General features: G+C 42.8%; 1 protein-coding gene and 1 non-coding gene across 8 annotated transcripts; both read right to left on the bottom strand.

Annotated features, from left to right (window-relative positions):
* Window positions 1–8: 8 nt before the first annotated feature.
* Window positions 9–22,842, bottom strand: htt (huntingtin). 7 transcript variants are annotated; one of them, XM_049721834.2, is made up of 68 exons: window positions 22,470–22,842; window positions 21,752–21,835; window positions 21,488–21,608; window positions 21,062–21,121; window positions 20,888–20,967; window positions 20,632–20,770; window positions 20,309–20,450; window positions 20,034–20,212; window positions 19,569–19,773; window positions 19,247–19,291; window positions 18,712–18,789; window positions 18,084–18,487; window positions 17,694–17,814; window positions 17,482–17,597; window positions 17,297–17,408; window positions 16,797–16,934; window positions 16,071–16,229; window positions 15,873–15,970; window positions 15,628–15,767; window positions 15,464–15,527; window positions 15,280–15,377; window positions 15,009–15,155; window positions 14,766–14,886; window positions 14,528–14,673; window positions 14,275–14,456; window positions 13,931–14,154; window positions 13,734–13,860; window positions 13,526–13,650; window positions 13,344–13,454; window positions 13,162–13,239; window positions 12,634–12,857; window positions 12,443–12,521; window positions 12,124–12,285; window positions 11,991–12,046; window positions 11,695–11,843; window positions 11,474–11,610; window positions 11,253–11,369; window positions 11,000–11,122; window positions 10,674–10,933; window positions 10,323–10,465; window positions 10,014–10,242; window positions 9,781–9,922; window positions 9,487–9,666; window positions 9,184–9,360; window positions 8,998–9,074; window positions 8,619–8,754; window positions 8,400–8,522; window positions 8,079–8,286; window positions 7,844–7,989; window positions 7,598–7,775; window positions 7,416–7,514; window positions 7,112–7,296; window positions 6,905–7,031; window positions 6,702–6,805; window positions 6,351–6,505; window positions 6,129–6,268; window positions 5,958–6,043; window positions 5,744–5,874; window positions 5,417–5,549; window positions 5,163–5,318; window positions 4,884–5,074; window positions 4,691–4,805; window positions 4,201–4,414; window positions 3,090–3,128; window positions 2,909–3,017; window positions 2,562–2,724; window positions 2,286–2,446; window positions 9–1,746 (listed from the first exon to the last, which is right to left on the bottom strand). In XM_049721834.2, exons 1-68 carry the CDS (start codon window positions 22,565–22,567, stop codon window positions 1,533–1,535), a joined length of 9,510 nt encoding a protein of 3,169 aa, XP_049577791.1. In that variant the 5' UTR covers window positions 22,568–22,842; the 3' UTR covers window positions 9–1,532. The 7 variants fall into 7 exon arrangements, with proteins under 7 accessions (XP_049577791.1, XP_049577788.1, XP_049577792.1 ...); XM_049721831.2 differs by having other exon boundaries at window positions 2,909–3,128; XM_049721835.2 differs by lacking the exon at window positions 3,090–3,128.
* On the bottom strand, window positions 12,989–13,118 carry LOC125969681 (small Cajal body-specific RNA 14). Its single transcript, XR_007481677.1, has one exon. It is a non-coding gene; the product is annotated as a small Cajal body-specific RNA 14 (non-coding RNA).
* Window positions 22,843–23,360: the final 518 nt, after the last annotated feature.

Below are 23,360 nucleotides of genomic sequence, written 5' to 3'. Positions count from 1 at the left end.
CCGAAAACTTGATTTCCAATAAGGGCAGCAGGACTCATTCATTTATTGTGGTAATACACACTTAAAAGTTTGAACATAATTTGACCATACAGTTTGCTTACTATAGATGTTTATTACTTTTATGTTGTAGTTTTTTTCCCCGACATCAAGAACAGGAGCTGGTAAATTTATATTCTGCAAGAATAAAACCATTTCTTTGAACCAACTTTTGACAAACTATTACCTCAATACAAAGAGAGGGGAAACTACCTGCTGCACTGTGACATGATCGATAATTCTTTGATTTGTCAACGCTGCAGTTTGTCACCATGGTTACGTGGCTGCCTTTGGATTGTATTGCGTCCAATGCCACGCAACAGTGGTGGCAACCGTAGGCATAGAAACGGACTAAGGGCAATAATGCAAGAAGGTGTTAAGCATGCTTTCAAGCGTTCCGTGTACAGGACAGAATCCTTATCTAAGGCAAGTGTATGTACACAGTATGAAAGCCCAGCAGTGTGCCAGGCATCTCTTCATTGGACATTGAACTTTGTGCATTCTGTGGTCACATCATCGTTCATCTTTTGAAATTATACCTTAAAAAAAAAAACACGCACAAAAAGCACACATCACAACATACTGATACTTTAAAACTCTCCTTATCTTTGTACAATACTATCATGCACAATGGCTTTCATAATATTTAGCTTTTTACAAGATACAACATTTAAAGATGATTTCCAGTCTTATTTAAACAATCATGTTTTACATCCTGAGTGTTATAAAGAACAAGAGGATACATGGAATCATTTCGATGCATTGGTGGGGACCATCTGCAACTTTGATACAACTTAAAAAGAAAGACCAAAATGTACAGTATCACCAAAATGATCAAGAAAAAAACGATTTGGTATTTTTGTTACGTCTTTCCTAATGTCCCACAGATAATGTGATCGTAAAAACACTGTCATTCTTCATCTCATAACTGAAAACTTGACAGGTAAAAGCTTATTCTTTTTTTTCGCCCACAGTGAGAGTATGACTAAGTGATCTAGCTCAGACACACTGACGTTTGTGTGCTAAGTAAATTAACTACAATGTCTTCATGAATAAAATGTTTTAAAGGCAATAAGCAGGCTCCCGCTATTACCACTCTTTCGGGGGAAACCATACCGAAAAATAGATGCAATGGTACTTAAAATATAGTAGAGTTGCTTCCATGGTGTCCCCACATAGCACAATTAAAGTGTAGGTGTAAGTGTTGCTGAATCTTCTTATCTCATTATGCTTTAATCAAGGTGCTAGTTAAAGTTGGTGGGCCTGTCAAGCAAAGGCTTGTGGGTGAGAGATGGGGTGTCTCATTCTTACACCTATCCATCCATTTTCTGAACCGCTTAATATCGTCTCCAATTTCATTATAAGCTTTGATGTATACCCTCAAAACCAGCGGTTTTGTCGTAGCTTTCCTTCCCTCACAGCCTTTCGGTGCCCCGCCCACGTTTCTCACAGAAGCCCACTTGTCACCACTCTCGTTTGTCAGAGCCAAATCAGAGTCAAAGAGTCGTATCCTGATGTATCGATTGCAGTGACCCCAGCAGCTGATAGTAAGGACTTCCAGGCGATGCGACTGTCTCAAAGACTGACTGGAAGGCCCTGCGGTCCAGCTCCTCGTCAATTTGGTGCCGATAGAAGTCTATGGCCACCAAGCAGAACAGGTTGACATCGACCACTTCACATGAACCCATTCTGCTAATGACGTGAGGAAGTCTGGTAAAGGAGGAGGTTAAAGACAACACGTTCCTTTTGATACATAGACATAACGGCCATGAAGATACACAACACCCAGATGTGCTGAAAATATAGGTGCACAGCAAAGTATTTCCGAGCGTGAGCACTCAGCAGAGCGCAGTCAACTAACCAATTCATTGTGCATGTGCTGCGGCAGTGCCACAGCAAGAAGCCACGTCGCTTCCAACATCAATGAATACTTTCCGAAATGTAGTTAACAGAGCTTTTTGTCTGATATCAAAATGTGCACTGCACTGGCCTAACGCGATTTTTATTTTATACAGTATGCGAGTAAGCACACAAGTTTAAGACAAAAATATGTAGTAGACTCAACTTCACACAAATACAATTAAAAAAAAAATAATTCGACATGCAGTGTTTTAAAATGTTATTGGTTGAGCATTTTCCAGTGCTTTCCCACTTACGTATTTACCAAATGCCCTTAAGGTTGATTTGTTAGCATTAACTAGTAAAACTTGCGTGGCCATTGCGAGGTACTTGACTGCAAACAAGGATACAAGGCTGAGATCCACTGCGAGGTGGAAGCGGAGACAAAGAAGCAGGAGAGGCTCCACATAGCCATGGCCACTGGTGTCCTCTGCGTGAAGTTTGACAAGGAGAGCAGCACCCAGTCTCTTACCATTGAGGACTGGCCTGTAGCATGGAGTGTCTGAAAAACCTGAAAGTGTACAAATGGCCAGTAAGACTTTCAAGGAAGATAAGAGCTATTCTCCCTCCAATTTGGCTCACATACACTTGATTGGGAGAAGTGCTTAGTGTTCCTTCTTACCAACCTTGTAAACAACTGTGGCCATGAATTGCGGATAGGGTTGCTGGTTGGACAGGAACTCTCCAATGACCTTGTTCATGACATCTTGAGGTGGAAAAAAATCATCCAGGAACTGTGGAAGAATCCTTGACACTACCCGAGCCTCACTGGGCAAACCTTTACGGATCCTGCAAACAGGAAAATCCACGATGATAAGCGGAAATCAAATAAATGCATGTTTGCCTGTTAAAGACAAAATCCAGGAGATCAAAGGGTTAAATCTATGGCCAGATGGAGCCCATCATATGGCCCAAATATTGTGTCTACTTCATGAATCTTACGGAAAGATTCATCTGTAATAAATGTGTCTACCTGTCAAAGAGCACAGAGACCCTCTCCATGGCAACAATGATCGACTCGCTGTCTGGGGCCTGAGGGTCCGAGTGTGCGGGGCGACTGGCGGGGCTGGCTTTCTCCTTGCCTGAGGAGAAACCAACATGACCCGCCGTGACCCCCACCACATCCGCTACAGCAGAGCCAGAGTCAACCTGACCTCTAACCCCTGAGACTTCTGAACGGGACGCAAGCACCGCTGAGAGGACGACAGGGAGGGTGGCAGCAGTTAAACCAGTAAGGGAAAGGTTAGAGTACGGACATGGAATTTTTAAACGTGAAGTTATTTGAGACCAAAAAGACAAAATGGTGACAAATTCTGAGAGGTGCATTAAATTTCTTTTCCAAAGATTCTAAGTGGATGCTGCTTCAAGGATTGTGAGAACAATGTATTCAACATTAGCCCATTGTGAGCTGAATACACTGTCGTTACATAGTTATCTCCTAGGCAACTATTTGCAGCAATGTGTTACATGGCTAGTCAGTGCAGGGGGAGGGGGGGGCAACAACATCTAGATAGTATTGGCAGTTAGTGGGTGGAAGGGGTAGGGGTTAGAGATAGGCTACAACAAAAGCTCCCTTTTTGGGGGCACAAATTGCATGCGGGAAAGCAAGCGGGCACTTTAATAGTACAAATAGCTTGAGCTGTCTGTCATGCAACAACTGCTAATGGGAGGAAAACCACAACTGTTGAAGTCATACAAAAATTTGTATGCCTAAGGCTTTATCTATATTTACAAGAGGGAATTAATAGGTTGAAGTGAAACTCCCAGAACAAGAAGACAACCTGCGTGCAAGAAGACAAGTCTAAGATGTTTCTTTTTAGTTTTGCAGACTTCAGTAACTGTTTATGCAAAACAAGAACTTAATGGAGGAGAGTAGTGAAAAGTATACAGTTTGTGTTACACTTTGTATGAGAGATATACACACTACGGGGTTCAAGCAACAATTTAGATACTTTGGCTTGGCTCCTAAGCGTTTGGAAATGTGTCACAGGCCATCATTGCGGCATAAAAAGGGCAACCAGACAATATTATTTTTCATTGTCTACAGTCATGTTGTTGGGCAGTGTTGACGCTTGTGTAGTTATTGGCATACAATTTGAGTGTTTACGCATTCAGGTTGTTTCATGTTCAGTGAATATTGGATGAGTCACTTGATGGGTATACGTAACTATGGCTTAAGAGGGTAAAAAAAAAAACAAGGTACTACATCAGAATTGGGCAATCGATCTGTAGTTAATTAAAATCCAGCGATCACGCCATGCTTACCAGTGTACATGCAGGTGAGCATGAGGCCCAGGGCAGCCATGGCTCGGTGAGGTGACGGCATGTTCACTCTGTCGACGCTCAGCTTGACCAGTGCCTCACCATCCACACGAGACAGCTGCTCAGACAGCAAGAGGCGCTCCAGACCCCGGAGCACACAGTGATAGATTACTGAGGGAGTGGAGTCCTCGCTGACTGACACCATCACACCGCACACCTGAAGCAAAAATGCAGTCAAAGGTTAAAAGAGAACAGAAATAAAAGTTGCATTCGAAAGCACTGCTGATCTACAATGACTTTTTGGTGAATGCCTCGGGTAAAAATACATTTATTCAGTGGAACATCACAACTAATGTCATCTCAATGCAATCATATGGAACATTATTAGGGACCATAATCTTGAGAGCTAGGAGGCAAAGTGGTAAAGGTTATTTATAGCATGGATTATACAAGATTTATCTCCACAATTTAAATAGCATGTAATGAGATTTACCTGGATAACTGCAGCCATAAACTCGGATCCTACATCCAGGGGGTAGTTCTCCATCATGTAGAAGGCCACAGCACATATCACCAGGACATGCTGTTGGTTGTGCAGGTTCACACAGCTGTAAAATATAGAGGAGCAATAGGCTGCATGCAGTGTTCTCTCGATTCACACTGAATATGTTGCGTGTAACACTAACTGAGCAATAGCCCTTAGGTTGGACAGCAGGTACTCTGAGATGGTTGGAATCAGCTGCTTTGCCGTATCGTCTAGAAGGTCACACTCCAGGACATAAAGCACCCCGTGAAGAGCACCCATGCGGCTGGGAAGGTGTGTGCTGCGGAGGGTCGTCTCTAACAAGCGACACACTGGTTCGGCAATCGCTTTGTCCTAAAACAATGTGGTTTTTTAAATAAGTTTCTTGTACACAATATTTACAACTAATCAGAGTGATGCTAAAATAACTTGGTGTGCTCACCATGCCCAACACTGCAGCTGCCTTGCAGATAGCAGGCACCAAGTATTGATTAAGGATCTCATCCTCTGGTGGGTGAAGCTTCTGCAGCTCCATAAGGGTGGAGAACATCATCTCAAACTGGTTCCTCTCAGTAAACAGGTCTGACACTGCCAGCAGCTGCGGAAAACATTGAGAGGAGAGTAGATGGCAATAATCAAGTTATTGGATAGACAATGGGATTCCGATCACGTTGAAGTGTGCGCACTATGCCTCACCGATCGGACCACTTCACTGACGAGGATGGTTGGTGTTTTCCGGTTACTTGGAGAGCTTGGGATAAGCCACTGGCTGTAGAGCTCCAGGAGAAACTGGGAACATGAGTGAATGTCCACCCCTGCACGATGTTTTCTGAAAGAACACGCAGCAGTGGTGGGTCAGTGTTGTTTTTGTCAACAATGTCCAGATTTCGTTGGCACGCCCTTTTCTCATGGCAACGACGTGACGTTGATGAGCTCAACATGTGCCGAACACAACTCTGCATGGTTTCAATGTAAAAAGACTAACCGATGAAGTCTGCATGTATCTAAAACTATTTATAATACCGAGAGTTAATTGGCGAGACGGGTGGGGAGGTGGGCGCTGGTGTATCTGCTTCATCCTCCTCATCTTCACCCCATTCTTCCTCCCGCAATGGGGTGATATTATTTCCTAACCACACCGAATGAATGGACACCTGCAGAGACGTGAGCGACAAAAGAAAATACTTCAAATCTACCGAAAAAGCTCATAAGTAGATTGAAATACAGAGGCCTGTACCTGTCCCAATTTATAGTCCATGTTTCCAATCTCACGCTCTGTGTTGATCTGCAGTAGCAACTTTTCATGACTGATTAGCATCCCTGCTGAAAGAGAATTACAGGAAATCATTTTTAATACGATGAAAAAAGTAAGGCGTACCTTTCACCGGCATGCAGTATTGCTGGCTACCTGCTGAGGCTGCAGACAAAGAGGGCACAGGGTCCCAGGCATGGTAGGAATGGTGTGTGTGAACGTTATCTCTCTTGGACACAAGTGCTTGTATTTCTCTCTCAACCTCACCCCGGATCACTGCCAGTTTCCTTCCAAACCTGGGCGCACACTCAATCAATTAAACCAAAGAAAGAAATGTATGTATTCAGCAAAACTGGAAAGAGAAAACGTAAAATGTACCGCGTCTCCAGGGCCTTGAGGCTCTTATTGCGAGGCTGCTGTTCGAGACAGCTGACGGCAGGGTTGCCAGCAGTGGGCAGCATCATGGCACCCAACACCAGGCTGGTGATGGCTTGCACTGCCAATACATTCAACTGCGTACGCTCTAAATCTTCCTACAACACCAATCAGAACAGAGGGATTATTTTTCAGCAACTTTGTACACCTAAATTAAAAATTCAATTAAATAAAAAAAACACAACTGATGACCCATATGCATATAAAGCTACATGTTCAAGCAAGGAATTAAACTTTAAAGGATGAACACCTTTCTGCGCCACATTGAATTGTAAGATTGGTTAACATTAGCACCTCTTGCTGTGTGTCCTCCTCCTGGTCCATTGTGATTGGCTGGGTGACCAGCACGCCCAGCAAAGTAGCCCAAGTCTCCTCAAACTGAGTCCTGCTACTCCAGCCTGTGACAGTCAAAAAAATGACAGTATAATCAGTGTCAGTATTGAAGGATGCTACACAGTGTAATAAAATGCAAATCGCCATTGTTTATTTTTACAAACCAAGAATGTTTATGCGGTACAGGAACTCTCTGAAGACATCCTTCTCCTGCAGAAAGTCTACAGGAATCTCAGGCAATGCTGTACCAAACTCCCCCCCAGGCTGTGGGGACCAGCCTAGTTTCCAAACCTAAAGAGTTTTGACAAAGGCTTGCATCACCCTCATAAACTTCTCTACCGCACAAACAGAGAAAAACATAAAACACTGACCAGTGGAGGAACCCGAGTGAAACTGTTCACCAGTGGCAGTCGGGCAATACTGATCACAATGTTGCGCAAGGTTGGAGTCAGGAAAGCAGGGATTGCACTGTTTTTGTGATGCCCTAATGACAGAATGCTCTGCAGGCCTTCCACCAGTTCTGCCATGATCTCACAAGCTTGCCACTCACACTTATCTGCAAACAAAAAAATCCTCACATTAGCTTGACTGAAGATTTGTTCAGAAGAGCAAATCCAAAGTTGTTAATACTATGGATTTGTTTGATGATATATATTCACACAACTGACTCCTCACATTTTGTGTGTATGGCATCCACTTCATCTCCTTCAGCATCTCTGGCTAACTTTTTCTTCTTCTCTGGGAGCAGAAGCTGGTCTCCAGGGCTCACGGCAACTTAAATCAAAAACCAAAAGAAAGCATTTTAAAAACAGAAATCAGCCAATAGGAATCTACAAAAATACCAAAGGTCTCCTTACCGGCGACCATAATGAGACGTAAGCAGTAGATGAGGGAACACGTGTGTGTCGTGTACTCTGCGGTGGACAGTTTGTTCCAGATGCAAGTCTGCTGCAGGGCCAGGCACAGACAAGCCAAAGACCACTGCAAGTCCACACTCAGAGGGAGCTGATCCTGGAGCAGTCGCCAGACTATAACCTGGGTCATAGAAAAGAAATCAGTGCTGAAACCAAGGCAAAAGTTCACAAACTGGATGCAGATTTCACCTCAGTGGCGGTGCAGGTGAAAGTAGTTATGAGGTCTTCTTTGTCAGGGAGAATGCGTAATGAGGATGGTAGCTGGTTTACACAGAGGAGGTACTGGGAGAGAGCTCTGCAGAGGGCTAAAACCTTGCGGTAAAAACCTGGCTCATCTGAAAGGAGAGCACAATGTGACAATCATTAGAAATACTGCATCAAATCAGGTCTTTGCGCATGTCAGTCTTCTTGCCAACAGTCTTACCATACACATCAGCTAGTTGGGTCCAGTAAGACTGTGGCTCAGAAGTTGGTAAAAAGGACCGGTGTGGGGTAGGAAGAGACTGTGTAATCCCAGCAACTTGCTCCAAGGTCACCTGCAACGCCGTCTCCAGCAAGAGTGGGCCCTGCCCTCGTGTTAGCCGCTGAACACCCATGCTCAGGCAAGGACACAGCAGACTCAGGTTGAACGTCTGTCATAGAACAGTGGGAAAGTCTGTTTTGAATACTCGCAAGCAAAAATAGCAATAGAAACAATGAAACTATGCCAAAAAGAGAATATCTGGCTGGTGTACATGCTACTTACGTCACTTCTCATAATGCTGAGAAGCTCAGGGGCAGGTAGCTTGGTAAGGAGTTCAGTTGTCTCCAACAGAGACACATCTCCACGGAGAAAACACTGAGACTTCACCAGGGTCACATACCACTCCTAACAAATAGCAAAATGCATAAACAAACTGTTTTACACCTACAATTCGAGTGTTTTTAAAGTTCATTTAAAAGAAAATCGATTCATATTTCACACCTTATCTGCAGTGACCAGTTCAGGGGCAGGGGGTGGACGGCCATCTAAGGGGTGAGATGTCACTGGAGGTGCCGGGCTACTAGTTTTAGCAACAGTGGCTCGAAACCTGTCCAGCAGGGAGTAAAACCTCTGATGCCTGTGACGGGGACACAAAAGGAGCTTTTTGAAATTGTGTTGCTCACTGATCCACAGTTTTTGGAGTGAAACCTATCCCCAGCTATTTGCTGTACTCACCTAGTTGTGTTTTTTTATGTTCCTACACTAAACATTGAAACACCTTAAGAGGTCAACAAAGGTATGTTGCAAAAGAAAACATGCAGGACACCGGCCCTCGAGGACCAGAATTGCCTACCCATGCCCTACTGCAAAAGAACATTACCTCTGAGCCAGGCTACTGATCTGGAGGTATTCCTGGATTCTGTCCAGTTCCTCCACAGGCAGCTGGGCTATACTGTTCTGAAGGGTAGATAAGTGGTTTATTTTAAACTACATCAAAATAACTTGCAGGAAATAAATACATTCAGTGTGCCACAAAAACCTAGAGTTTAAAAAACACACAACAAACCTGTAACGTTTCTGCCAACAGCATCTCCACCCTGCGACATGCCAACGTGTCCACCATACGAGCCAAAACCCTAAAAGGTGTGCTCAGTAGCTTGTCCACATACAGCATTAGCAGGGAGCCAGATTGGCTCAGGTGGATGCCTTCTAAACACTGCAAAGTCTTCTTTAGCATGGTAGGCTGCACAGAAGGGTGTAGGGACCAGATTTTTAAAATGGACACTATAAGTGTCCACTATCACAAACACAGTAATAACATGCAGCCTGAATATACTGTGCAAGAAGAAGCTCAGATCAGCGTGCTTACATTGGTCAGGTTGTCACAGCGTGACTGAATAGCTTGGATGAAGAGACCGCTGGCAGCTGAATTTCGGTGCACAGCACTGATGAAATCCTGAACGGGTGGCTCATGGGAAAGGCTGATGAGGTCACTCACATGGTTAACTATTAGCCAAGTAAGGTGCTCTGAGTCATGGAGGTTTTGACACTGAAAAAAAAAAAAAAAAACACAGTTGTTAACATAATGGGGGAACAAATATTTTGTGGTAAATATTGTGACAAAGTGTTGTGTAACATTTCGGTTGTAATCAAAAAGGCTCACCACATAATCACAGAAAAGGATGAGGGCTCCCCTGCGAACAATCTCTCTGTTGATCATGGCAAACATGGACACAGGATTCTCCTCATCACCTTCGCCTGAGGAGTGAGGGCTGAGCAGTTTCGTACATGATCTGCTGTGTCTCCTGATAGAAAGGCCAGCACAAAAAGGCATTTGTTATCAAAAACAAAACTCTCCAACTTCAAATATTTACTAAAGATCCAGATAGATTATACCTTGGTGTTTGGTGAACTGCAGCCCACCAGGAGTAGTTTGTGTAGTTGACGAGGAGGAGGACTTGGCACCAGAGCAGCACCAGGGATGGGTGGGTGGTGATCAAGCCCTGCACCATGGCGTTCAGGTTCTCTAAATGGTAGTAAAGGCTAGCTTCCAAATCATTCTGGCTACTTGCACCCTCATCTTTGAGGAGAAGGCTGGCTGCAGCTGTGATCCTACGAAACATACCTGAATGGGGAGGGAGGGGAAGCCAATATTGAAAGACACGTATCATCATCCTAACGGTTTTAAAACTGATCCATGCTTACCACTTTTGAAAATGTGTATTAAACACATGAGCAGTGTACCCAGCTGCTGGCAATAGAAAGTGTGTTGCTGCTCTGTGATGTCCACTTTAATTTGTTTGCAGGAAATTTCATCCAGCAGCACTCCAACCATTTGGAGCAAGAATCTAAAGCAAAGACAAAAGCAAAATTAAACTGAAAGTAGACAGGTGAAAGCAAAATACGACTGCATCCACATTTTAAATATAATTGCAGCTGCCAACACTGAAATTATACATACATTACTAAGTCCATATTAAAGTAATTTGACAACAAAAGGTTATTCATATTTCAACAGGGGCTAAAAAATTGCCATGAGCGTATTTGAACACAAACCTGGCAAACGTTTCCTCAGGTAGGGCTTTAGGTGAATCACCGCTAAGTTCTTGACTCGCTAATGAATCCAAAGTGGGAGGGCCACTTGGAGAGGTGCTTTGTTGACAGAGGCGGCGGATCGTGTCGCAGGAAAGAAGATGCGGGGAAAGGGAGAGCTCGTGCACTCGCGATAACACAATGTCCTCAGTTGACTGAGACACAAGTACCCTGAGCACTGCCAAGATACCAGAGACCCAAAGTTGGACTGTAGTCACTGATGCCTGAAGGAAAGGTGTATGGATTAAAGACATTAACTGATAAGTACTAGTCAAATTGTGATTTCTCACCATGGTAGCCGGGACGACAAACATGCTCTTGAGCAGCATATCCACAGGCCTAAGAGAGGAAGGTGCGACGCTCTCAAAAAGGGTGTTCAAAACGCCCAAAGCCTCAGGAGAATCCAAATGCATCTATTCAAAGACACCACACAGTAAAGAAAATGGGATCAAAATATATACGTATGTGTCCCAATACTTATGCACTAAAACTTTGACTTATAACATCCATTCCAAAGCATCCTTTGTATCACCCAAGTTTTACCTGCTGCTTTGCAATCATAGGAAGGATGACATCTGCAATCTGTCTGGACAACCTCTTCCATTTGTCCTCATTTTCTTTGTGACACTGCTGCAGAACCAGGATAAACATCTCCAAAACCTACATGAGAAATAGAAATTAAAAAAAAAAAAAAAAAAAAAAATCCAGGACTAGTCTGGGTAGTTTGAGAATATGTGTCCGTTGCCTTGTTGCAAACCATTTACCTGGTGGTACTGAACAAGTCTGAGGAGCATAGAAACCACCACTTCTTTCTGCGTATCCAACTCTTTGCCTGCATCTGCCTTGTTGGAGCCTCTCAAGACAAAGAGGTCATGAACTATTGGCTGCAAGGCAGGGATAGCTTCAGAGAAAAACGAAAAACATGCATCACGATCCCAGATGTGTTTTCATTGCCTTTCAAGTGAACTATGCGTGCAACTCTTACCATGCGTGACAGCTTTCCTCCCGCTGGCCATGATGCCGTCACACAGTTGTATGATTTTGGGGATACTGATGATCTGCTTGGAATGGTAGCGTTCATAAGACAGCAGCACCAGGAAGAAAAAGATGTTGGGTATGACTGCTTCTGAATCTCTAAAAGAAACAATCGAAATCCATTTAGTTAAAGAGCTTTGCTGATTAAAAAAAAAAAAAAAAATGTTTTGGCATATATTAAAATGAACTGTGCTATACATCAAAATCGAATGATGACATTTGTTTGTTATACTCTGACAAACCTACCTAAACTGTCCCACTTCAATATATTCAAACTGTTTCAGGACAAACCCTATGAACACCTACAATAGAAAAAAAATAAAGACATTGAGAAATAATGACGACGATGGATGCGCATCAAACAGTTCATCTGTTCAACCTGATCAGAATCAAGAAGGCAGTAGTTCACTCTGAGCTGCACAAGTTGGGCCAGAAGGTCCAAAACTTGTCTCTGCAGTGCCACGGAGGTGCTGGTTGTGTACTGCTTCAAAGCTTTTATCACAAGTGGTTCAAAGAGACGGATGTGGTTGTGGATGGTATTCTGGGAAAACAATTTCAGAACAGCTGCATATTACAAAAAAATAAAATAATAATAATAAATTAATTAATTAATTTAAAAGAAGTATCTCTTTGAAAATGTTGATTATATACATTTTTTTTGCTCAAACATTCCTGGCAAGATGAAAATAAACTGATACCTTGTCACTTCTGTGGCGTGTTGCATTTGCAATGTTGGACCTCAGCTGGTTTGACGCTTTCTGCATCACATCAAACCATCTGCAAGTGAACAAAGAAGCAGCAAATGTACTATGCATTCTTGATGCGACAGATTTAGTCCACAGACTAATTAATTATTTTCTTGCATCTGGTCTGTATACATCAAACCCACCCAGAGGTATCCTGCTCTTGCTCAGCCTGCACCATGTTACGGAGACTGGCATCAGCCAGAGCCTGTGTGAAGTGTGTATAAGGTGCCATGAAGCAGTAATGGTACAAGCCCGGCCTCAGGCTCGATGAGCCAAGGCGGAGCACCTTGCCCTGGGCACGGCTGGGTCCGCTCAGGACACCCTCATACTGGGAGGCCAAGTTGGTTCCAAACAGTGTCTTTAACAACTAAAGGAGAACAGATTACATACAATAAGGAATCAAATGGATTTTTTCGAGCAGAATTTAATGGAGTTTTTGATTTCAAGTAATTGTAAGAATACAACATTCTGATTCTCTCATTACATAATAAATCCTAGGATGTATGGAACCATCGCACAGGGAAGCCAACGCCTTTACAGCCCCTGTCGGCAGGATCCAGCCTTACTCTATGTGGAGTCTTTGGTGGCGACACACTGCTCAGTTGCGCGACCATATGAAGACTTCCACACAAAATAAAAAACAAACAATCATACCTACACCTAGTACTAACCTGCTGAACACAAACTGTAGCCATGGTAGGTTCTCGTGTGAAGCAGGATTTGAGATAGCCCAAAATTTCTTCCACACACTACATGGGAGAGAAAAAGATGACATTTATTCCAAAGAATCCAGTAGGCTAAAAATCAGGTCAGCTTCAATTCTACAAACTCAACAAGATGAAAACAAATATACTTTGCTGATGTCATGGAGTGTGGCAAGCTCAAGCAGCTGAGAGAGAACATCTAAGGCAGCACGAAGGAAACCACCAAACTTCTCGTGGCTACTGTGAAGGTCCAACGTCACCTAGGAGAAACATTGCCAACAACAATCACATTTCTGGTACAGCAGTGAGTAATATTTATAAAGTTGTATACCTTATAGTTGGCATGAGTTGCTTTGAGGACATCATAGAGCTTGAGGTAGGGTGGCAGGTGGTAGAAGTTGCCAAGAGTGTTAGACTTGTTTACTGCTGTTCCACTTGTGCTGTCAGCAACTCTGCCTGCTCAAAAAAAAAAAAAAACTTCAGTGTTTACAGGGCATGAAGGGTGAGAAATGTCGATTCCTGGGTCATGTATCATGTACCTGCATTGATTTCATTGCTTTTCTTTGGGCTCAAAGGGACAGCATTGGGATCAGCAATCTCCTTCTCTTTGCCCTTTCTGCGAATGGGACTGAGTGAGGGTGTGTTGGTTAGGGAAGGCAGTGTGGCCTGCAGGAAGAGGACGTATGAGGCAATTCGGTCATTTGCAAGGGACTACCCAAAGAGACCAAAATCCAACCTTAACGGCTGGTCCCGGAGGAGTGTCATCCAGCACATGGGCACAGATGTTGAGAACTTTCAGGAGGTGGAAAAAAAGCTGGTCCACCATTGACACCAGGGAGCGCTCTGACAATGCGGCCCAGGGTTCTTCCATCTTATTTGGGCCTCCACTAGGAAAAGAGCTGCCGCTGCCACCTTCTTCCTCTCCGGCCCACGGGTTGCGCATGCATTTAGGAGCCACCGCTTAAACCAAGAAGTTGAAATCCATTTAAGTACACTAGTTCTGATGCAAATATAATAGATATTTGTGCTTTTACAATGATTGCATTTTTGGGAGTAATGCAATTTGTGTGCATTACTGACCAGCAAGCAGGTTGCCAGCGAGCAACAAGGCATCCTGGTGTGCAGAAAGGTCAAGTGGGAACCAGGCAGATGACAGCAAGGAAAGCACCATGTTGGCCATTCCCACTGTAAGAGTCCTTTGCTCCACATCAGGTACAGAGGAGTTTGGGTTGGAGTTTGGAGTATTGCTCGACTGGGACAGGCTAAATGAGAGTAGAAAGTCATCAGAAATATAGAACACGTGTAAAAGGTGAAGAATGCTTTGTGGGCAAACCTTGAAGCCCTGCCTCTGCTGCGGGTGACACTGGCTCGAGATGAAACTGAACCCATGGTGTTGACGTAGCCACAGTGCCAGCCTGTGCTCCATGTGCACACCGGAAATTTTGAAGCCAAGAGAGACAGTGCCTCACAGCAGCCAAACTTAAAAATAAGAAAAAAATAAAAAGGATGACAAATTGACAAATGAGTTGTAAAATATTTGGGATCATGTACATACAAATGTGAAGTCTTACAGTCAGAGCCCTTGAGGTAGAGGAATTGAAAGCATGGGAGATAGCGGTGACGACTCGAGACAAGTTGTTTTCCACTGTGATGTCAGACACCGTGTTTGATAAGTTGAAACCCCGATAAGTTCTGCCAAACAGAGAATAATTGCATTTCGTGAGAACCCTCACATTAAAATTGACACGTTAATGCAATTAAGTTTTACAAAATCATCTTGAGCTAAATATTGCTTGCATGTCGTGGTTGGTTACCTTGTGATGGTGCTCACTGTAAATTGAGAGGGAGGTTGTGCCTCGTGCATCAGCAGCTGCAGGTAAACTGAACTCTGGTCTCGGGCAATAGCGACAACGGGGTCTGTTTGGCCTTGGTCACAGTCATAAAACAATCTTGATACGAGCCTGATGAAGGAAAACATTTCATCAAACTCTCTATTTTGCGTACTGAAGCAGCAATTAAGAACATTTCAAGTAGCACTGGATTTTGTCAGGCAAAAGCCATGAGTAAAGATTACACAAAGTATACCTGCTGACAACAGAAGCCGCTACATGGCGGACTCTCGGGTCATCATCACCCAAGAGACGAATGACTACTTTTAGAACCCGGTCCTGCAGTCGAAGACGCTAAAACAAAAATAAACGTGAATTTATAAAGACATAAATGCATAGTACAAATAAAGCAGAAAAAGTTCATGTATGTCTAGAAATACCCCAGTGTAGTGATGATCGCCTTTATGCAATGTTTCAGTTTTCCTTTCTAGGAAGTTGACTAACCTGCGGCAAAGTGAAGGGCGCAAATTCTGGTTATTTTTGTGTGCATGATAAGACATTATTTTCATTTAAGCCCCCAAAAAATATCATCTAAAACACTTGCCGAAAATCCATCTCAGCCAGGGTGTCCAGCAGTTCAGTGCGGACAAGCCAGTAAGAGGAGTCTGTCAGGGCCAGTAAGTCGATCATCAACTGCAGGCCCAGATCGCTTAGTGTACTGTTGCATATGGTCATGATGCAGTGCTGTAACACACGAGCCCGTTGTGTTAAATACATAAATATATGAATAAGAAAGTATGCTTCTACATACATGGACACGCACACACACATGCAAAAACAGCAACTTACCCTGACTGCAAAGCAAGCCATTTTGCAGGTTACGGAAGATTCATCTTTCAGAGATTTTCTTAGCAAAGGCACCAAGTCCACCAGGGACAAAGGGTTACCTGAAAAGGATTAGTTGGGTATTGATGAAGAATCCTAAACCGTTCTCTTAGTGCCATCCTGCATCAGCATCAAGGCACAACACTACGCAAGCAAACTGACCTGTCGCACTCTGTACACTGGCCAGCCAGGTGTGTATGGTGTAACGGGTTTTAGTGAGTGCAGCCTGAATAATTGCTGCACAGAGGATGGCTGTGGCACCCCGAATCTGTGGGTCTCCATGGTGAATTAGGTCCAGCACGTCACTGACATACTGCTGCTCTGAAAAAACATTGTAGATAGGAAGGATAAGGGTCAAAGGCTGCATAATTGAGCATATAATTACTTTTGCCATACAGATTTATTTTAATTAAACAAGCGGCTTAGCTAAGCAATAGGCTGTAAGTCAAGACGTTAGAAGACTCCTCAAGTCATTGAACTGTTTCGGATAATGAAGGCGGCATTTACACAAAGCGAGTACGGAGGCTTGTGTCGTCATACGGCAAATGGCAGAGCGGTAATACCGAAATACACATTTAAAATAAACTGCAAAAGCTCTTGAATTCAAGTATTAGACAAAGCTGAAATCAAATGACAATTATGGATTTCATTTAACATAAAATGTCATTTCAGTTAATTATAAATTAAAAAAAGAAACACATATCTTTGATTTTGCTAACGAAAATGTTTTTTTTCAATTACATTTTTATTATTTCATTCACTTTCAATAACTATAAGTGACCTTGGTATACCCAGTCAGTTCTACGATCTCTGTTTGGCGACATTAAACCTAGAAGGGAATTCCAACTCTTTAAAAATACTCATAAGAGTATCGATTTTTCTTTTTACCTTTTGCTGGGATGCCGTCCAGCGGCTCCAGATAGAGGGAATTAAAGAATGCTTCAGGAAGCAGTGCCCCAGCTGCTCCTATACAACTGACCGCCAGGGCCTTCACACTCACTCGTACCTCCTTGTCAGGGATCACACCTATTGACACAAATGCAAACAAATGTTACTGAAATGTGTAATGATCTGTATTATCACACTATGTAACGACTGCCTAACTCATCCTTTAACTTTGAGACAAGCTGTGTGGAAGATGAATGAATGAATTTGTGTGACAGAATTGAAAGTGGAAATTTATAGAGTTGCATTTTCTGTGAGGATCAACTATAGTTTTGGAGCAACTGAAATACAAGTCATAATTTTACATTCAGTATCAATTGGATTTCACTTTCAAACTAATATATTTGAATAACTACGCATTTTCCATGCCTAATCGAGACCTTGTATCCTGCATTTTTCTGGAGTTATTTTTTTTATTGTTTTTAACTTTAATTCATACTCACCATTCTTTTGTCCCGTCAATAGGAAGGAAGCAGCAAGAAGTCTGACACAATGCACAAGTGGCTCCGCACTCTGGTCTGTATAATGTCCGATTGGACCATTTATACTTGATGGCTGAATAAGCAGAAAGTGCATTTGAGAAACTGCCATTTCCATATTAATACACAGACAAACTTTGGCACGTTACCTTGGTGTCAGGTTCGATTTCAGCGGGTTCATCCTTTGGTATAAAGCGGTCCACGCTGCAGTCAGAGCCCTGCCGATTGTGACCTCTTATGTCAAAGAGATGTGGTTTGCTCAGAGCTGTACACAAACGCCCACAGTGACAAAAAAATTTGAATCATTTACTGTACATAATTTTTGGCGGTGTGTGTATTTATAATATAATATATAATATACCCAGTGCCGAAGGGAGAAAAGCGATTTCCTCTTGGGCTGAAGGTGCTGTCCCTTCATCTTCCTCATCCTGCAGAGTTCCGATCTGCATCCCCGAGTACTGGTTCTCACTGCCATCCAGCACCTTACGGCAACACACAAATAAAACCTGAGTTTGGAAATCAGTGGGAGGAGAGTGTAATCTGCCTCTCCCAACACAGTCTCAGAATGTGTTTAGCGTGTGAGCGTCAGGAGGTCAGATTGATTTTCCCACATTCACCTTAAATGTAAACAAGTGACAGTGCTGGACACTGCAAAAATACACTTATAATGGATCCTTTAAACACCAACTAGAAATACATTAATAAACGCCAACACCAACAAAAGTGTCACTAGGTTGTGAAAATAACTGACCAGTTCTGCAACATCTGAAGGGGTCACAGCGGAGTCCGGTCCTTCGGTGGTCGTCTGAGAGGAGTCACTGGGCGGGAGTGAGCTGTCATTGGTGCTTAGAAGTGACCCGCCTTCAATTAAGGGCCCACCATCCGGTGTGGCATTCTCTGGTGTTGTATAGTCAGCCGTCTCCGGCGTAGCATTAGCACCACCGCTTGAGCTCCGACTCAGCATTTCCTCCTCAATTTCATTGGGTGACTCTGGAGTATCTGAGGCAGATGTCCCGCCTCCACCTCCACCTTGTTCAGAGGAGGTGCTCAAGTCCACAGAGTCCCCAGGCTGCAAGGTATGCTGGGAGGAGCGCGGCTGTTCAGTGATGATGTCCACCTGGGTTGCCGAGGAGATATCGGCGCCGACAACAGATGCTGGAGAAAAACATAAAATGACGGGGCTACTGTTACACTGCACTGCCCGTAGTGCTTTGGTGGCATGGAATCATTAACGCGTCTAGACATGGTTGGCTAGTAAAGATGCAAGATGCATTGTATAGCAACAGCACTCTGCACAAGGTCTGTGCATTACATATTCAGAGAGAATGTACAATAAAGCAAAACCAAGTAACAAGTTAATGAGTTACAGGATAACGGACCTGTAAAAGAGCCAGTGGTGACCTCAGTCTTTTCAGAATCATCTTCCAGTCCGTCCTCTTCCCCTGAAAGCATTTTACCTGGAAACAACAGATTTAAGGTCACGAGGAAATACAATCAATATGCATGTGTTCATCGGGGAGAGTGTGTCTTAAAATTTCAATCCATTGTCTTCTGCCCTCTGGTGGATTTACACGTGCATTTTGTGAATTATCATCAAAATACTACAGCGGAATCTTGTTAAATATTGGGAGAATTATTTGTGACAAACACAATGTGCATTACTACAAAACGTTGTGAAAGATTTTCTAAATATATATAAAGAAATGGAATATCAACCTGGATGTGGGGCAGACGAATTTCACGAGCGTAACATGGCATGGTGAAATTATTGTACAGGTTATTGCTTTTTGTGTGTTGGGCAGTGTTTGTACAAAAGCATATTTGTTAAGATCAAATTTACTACTTCACCCAAATCTGAAGCACAGATGCAACACAAAAGAAAAAGTAGAGCAGGACAAAAAGTAAACCAGTCACCTCTCTGCTTCCTAGGGAGGAGTGGACTGCAGGAAGACCCTCCTGCTGAAATTGACAGGAAAACAGGAGGCGCAAACAGGAGGTGAAGAGGCGAAAAGCAATAGAGGCCCCAAAGATTTATAGGAAAAACAACCGTTTGCACAACGGATGAGGGGGAAACAAAGGGAAAAGGCTAACCACCAGAAATCAAGAGCACATTAAATATGGGTTAGTTAATGACAGACTACCTCAATTAATCGTGAGTACATTGTTAGCGTTGCGGAGAGCAATTGTGTGTGTCTCTGTGCAGTCCAGCTCATAAGCACGTGACAGGTGTATTTACCTATGAACTCCAGGATGCTGCCAGACCGCGAGCGATTTTCAGTATCCTGACGAAACACGGTGGCATGTGGAATGGTGCCTACGTTAATGAGCAGATGCAAAAGCTCTGGTGGTGGAGTCCTGAACATTTGCTGCAGAAGCTCCAGAGACGCAGTCACCACATTGTGGTCCCAGTGCTGGGTGTAGTATAAAGTCAGCTCGTACACCTGCACACACAAAGAAAACATTTCAGCTATGTGCTTACTAAGATCAGAATGCACATATTCCCTGAATATTTTATTAGACACACCTTCACAATTCAATGGAAAAAAAAAATACAATATGGAGCATTCCTTTGTTGTGATAACATTTTGGCTGACAGCGTCCAAGAGATTTTGCAACACTTTGAAGACAGCATCCACCAAAATAAAGCACCATCTTTGTAATAAAATCACAATTTGTGAGCACAAATAGATCATTATTTTACCTGCAGCAGCTGCTCTGCTGTAGGCTGCACATCCGCCTCCTTCTTCATGACTCCAAAGCTTCCTTTGAGGCTTGTGGTGTTGACCTGTTGCTGCAGCAGAGGCATCAGGTAGCGCAGGGTTAAAAGCACCCCGAGGATGAGATGGCTGAGATGTTCCTCATCAACTGGAACCACCAGACCTGAAGGTGACCGGCCGGCAGTAGGTAATCAAATTTGCTGCGTGCCGACAGTCCGTCAAAAGCTGTTGACTGTGCAGGTGAGAGTATGAAACTTACCCAGCAGCACATTAAGGAGCCATGTGTAAAAGTAACTGGCGCGCCTCGAGTGTTGGCACACGCTCACGGCCGAGCTGGCGGCTGTCCTTCTGATGGTGGGGGAGCTGGACTTCAGGTTGGCAACAAATGATTTCAACAGGACCTAAGACAGGACCACAGATCATAGGAGCTCAATAAGAAATAAAGTACTATGCATACTACTTGAGAAGCTGTAGTAGAGAGAAAACAGAAATAAGGAGGGAAACACCTACCAAATTCACACAATATTAAAGTCAGGGCAAACAAATCCTTAAAAATTAACCATTAGACTGCGAAAAACACACCTTGATCTCGCCATCATTAGCAAAATGTCCCAAGGCGGCCATGATCTTAGGTATGCCTGAAGCCAATGTCTCCTGCACAGTCTCTTCCTGCCGCTTGGTGATTCTCGTGAGGCACGGCAAAAGGTTGACCAAATAGGGTCTGCAATTAAAGGGGAAAAAAAGCTCAGACTCATTCGATGGCGAGCACAAGAATGGAATGTTTTTATGCAGCCTCGACCAACTCCTGTTATAATTCAATACGTAATATTGTGTCTACCTGCATTTCTGAGGTCTAATGAGGTGAGCGAGCTCAGCAAACCTCCACAATGCTGCTCTCAAACTTCGAGAGGCACCATTCTACAGCAAGACACATGCATTCATCATCACAACGATCAGACAAATAACTTGTCAAATGGATTTCATCAGCTAAAGTAGTAAAAAAAATCAATACCTTTTTAATTTCTTTGTACAGCTCTAGCTGCAGTCGGGGCAGATTAGAGTCCATCAGTGCCTAAGGATGTGCAACACATTTATTTTTGTCCCCCAAACTTCATGATGTAAAGGGTCAGGTTTTATTAGGGGCCTACACTGTAACGGTCACAAGATTATGTAGCAATTGAAGCTGACGCTTGCCAAAGGGTAAGTAAACAAAGACCGGAACTACAAATCAAATTTCATGTACACCAGGCACATTCTGGATTTTCTTTCAAATATATATTTTCTTTTACCACTCCTGACAAATATGACATTTTAGAACACTTAACTATACTAAATCAAATTAAATATTCCACATAAAGCCTCATTGTTGATAATATTCTCATTACCGGTTGATCTAATTGTTTGCAAAAGAGACTAAAGATGATTGTTTTTCGCTCACTTTGATTATTTTGTTCAGGCACTCATCGGCTACCATTCGGACATCAGATTCGCTATCGTCACTGCAGAGAAGGAACATTTCCATGGCGATGCCCAGCAATTTCTGGAATTCAGGAGATGTTCTACTCCAAGCAGGAAGAGAAACAGAAAAACAGTGTACACAGATGCATACACACAACACCATTTGAATTAACATAAATTCTAAAATTTTCACGATTCAAAATATGGGAATGGATCAAATTTTTAAAACGGTAGCAAGACCTACCTGAGCGACTGTGCCACAATGTTTTCACATATTGTCAAGCAGTGTGTAACTCTGTCTTTTTTTGTTGTGGCCTGCTCCTTTTTCCTGTGATTGAGGGAAAGAAGAATTATGAACATTGTGTTGAAAAGAAGAAAATAAACAGTTTACAGATATAAACATATACAGCAGTCATTAATCAGTTATATAACTTTCATTTTATATCATAAATCATATCGTCAAAAAAATTGCAGATAACCCTGCATAGATGTTTTAATGGAATTAAACAACCGTGTCCAAGAAAAACATGGTCCTTTTCATTTTCAAATGATGATTAAGATATCTATTCGCCATCATAAGCTTGTTTACATGCTTTTAGAATGGCGCTGTACACTAGAGCAATACATATGGAGCACATGTGCAAGTTGAATGAATATTCAAAAAACTCGTTAACCCAAGGAGACCAACAGGATTGCTAATATGATAATAGTATATTATATTTAAGATTACAGTAGGCTACTGCAGGATTTCCGTTATAAGGGGATATTGCAATAGATATAATTAAATTATTTTGCAAATGCATGAGTGCAAGCAGGGTAAAACTTGTCATTATGTGCATAAATAGAAAACTGCGTAACTGCAATTTCCATGACTCGTGTACGAGCTAAGCTGTCTAGCTTGGCTGTTAGCTTTCTAAGCTAACAAGGTTGGACAAAAACCGACAGCAGCAAAAAACACTTACTGTCTCTGAACAAGCTCCTCGGCGGTCGGTGGTCCCTGCTGCTGCTGGAATGACTTAAGTGACTCGAAGGCCTTCATTAGTTTCTCCATGGTTGCCATTTTTGCAATTCACAGGCAGAAATCTGGCCTGGCTTGCTAATATTTACAATTATGAGCTAACTGACTTTAGCACGCGGAGAGCGAGCAGTGCGTAGTGCAGCAGTGCGCCACAACTACCGCAAGGCTCTCTGCTCTCAACCTACGATCCAAGACGCCTATTATCGCGTCTCAATAATGTACCTTGCAAAGGTAAATATTAGTTGATGAGCCATATTTTGTGCTGCTATGTATAGCCGCAGAAATCAGACCAGGAAGTGGCAAGCGTGACAGCTTGTTAACAATAGGACGAGAGCAGACTCATCGGCCAATCAAATTAGCTTTGTGGCCAGTAACCAATCATAATCCCATTTTGTTACTCTTCAGTCACGGGACGGCGCTAAAACAGATTACGTTTAGCATGAAAAGTTGTTAGCACATTTTATATTTTTATATGGATTCTTCCTCTTCTATATTATATATTATTAATAATAATAATAACAATAATTCACGAAAAGGTTAAAACAATAAATCGCGTTTGGGAGATTAAGATCAGGGGATGCTTTGAGAATAATTGTCAATTTGTTTTGTATATGTGAACCCCTTTGAGACTGCTTGTGATTTAGGGCTATATAAATAAACTTGACTTGACTTAAAACAATTTTGGGTTTGAGGTTAGAGAGAGACCTGAGAGTCAAACAGAATCAGTTCTCGGTGGTGGAACCAAAAAGTAACAAAAATACAGTGGATTTAGCTCAATTTCCCCTAAAAGATTTCTTTGAATTCTCAAACAGTCCTTCTTAATGTGCAGCATGGA

The sequence above is a fragment of the Syngnathus scovelli genome, chromosome 5, assembly GCF_024217435.2.
Source record: "Syngnathus scovelli strain Florida chromosome 5, RoL_Ssco_1.2, whole genome shotgun sequence".
Classification (NCBI taxonomy): domain Eukaryota; kingdom Metazoa; phylum Chordata; class Actinopteri; order Syngnathiformes; family Syngnathidae; genus Syngnathus; species Syngnathus scovelli.
Note: the sequence above shows the minus strand (reverse complement) of the source record. Positions and strands in the feature narration are given on the sequence as shown.

Excerpts from the sequence above, each read along its gene's own strand:
- htt (XM_049721831.2), bottom strand. The coding sequence starts at position 22,567 with ATGGCAACCATGGAGAAACTAATGAAGGCCTTCGAGTCACTTAAGTCA. Across the intron at positions 18,790-19,246 it reads CCTCCCTAGGAAGCAGAGAG|GTAAAATGCTTTCAGGGGAA; the intron begins GTGACTGGTTTA and ends TGTTGTTTCCAG. Across the intron at positions 9,667-9,780 it reads TCCTTTTCTGTGATTATGTG|TGTCAAAACCTCCATGACTC; the intron begins GTGAGCCTTTTT and ends TTTTTTTTTCAG.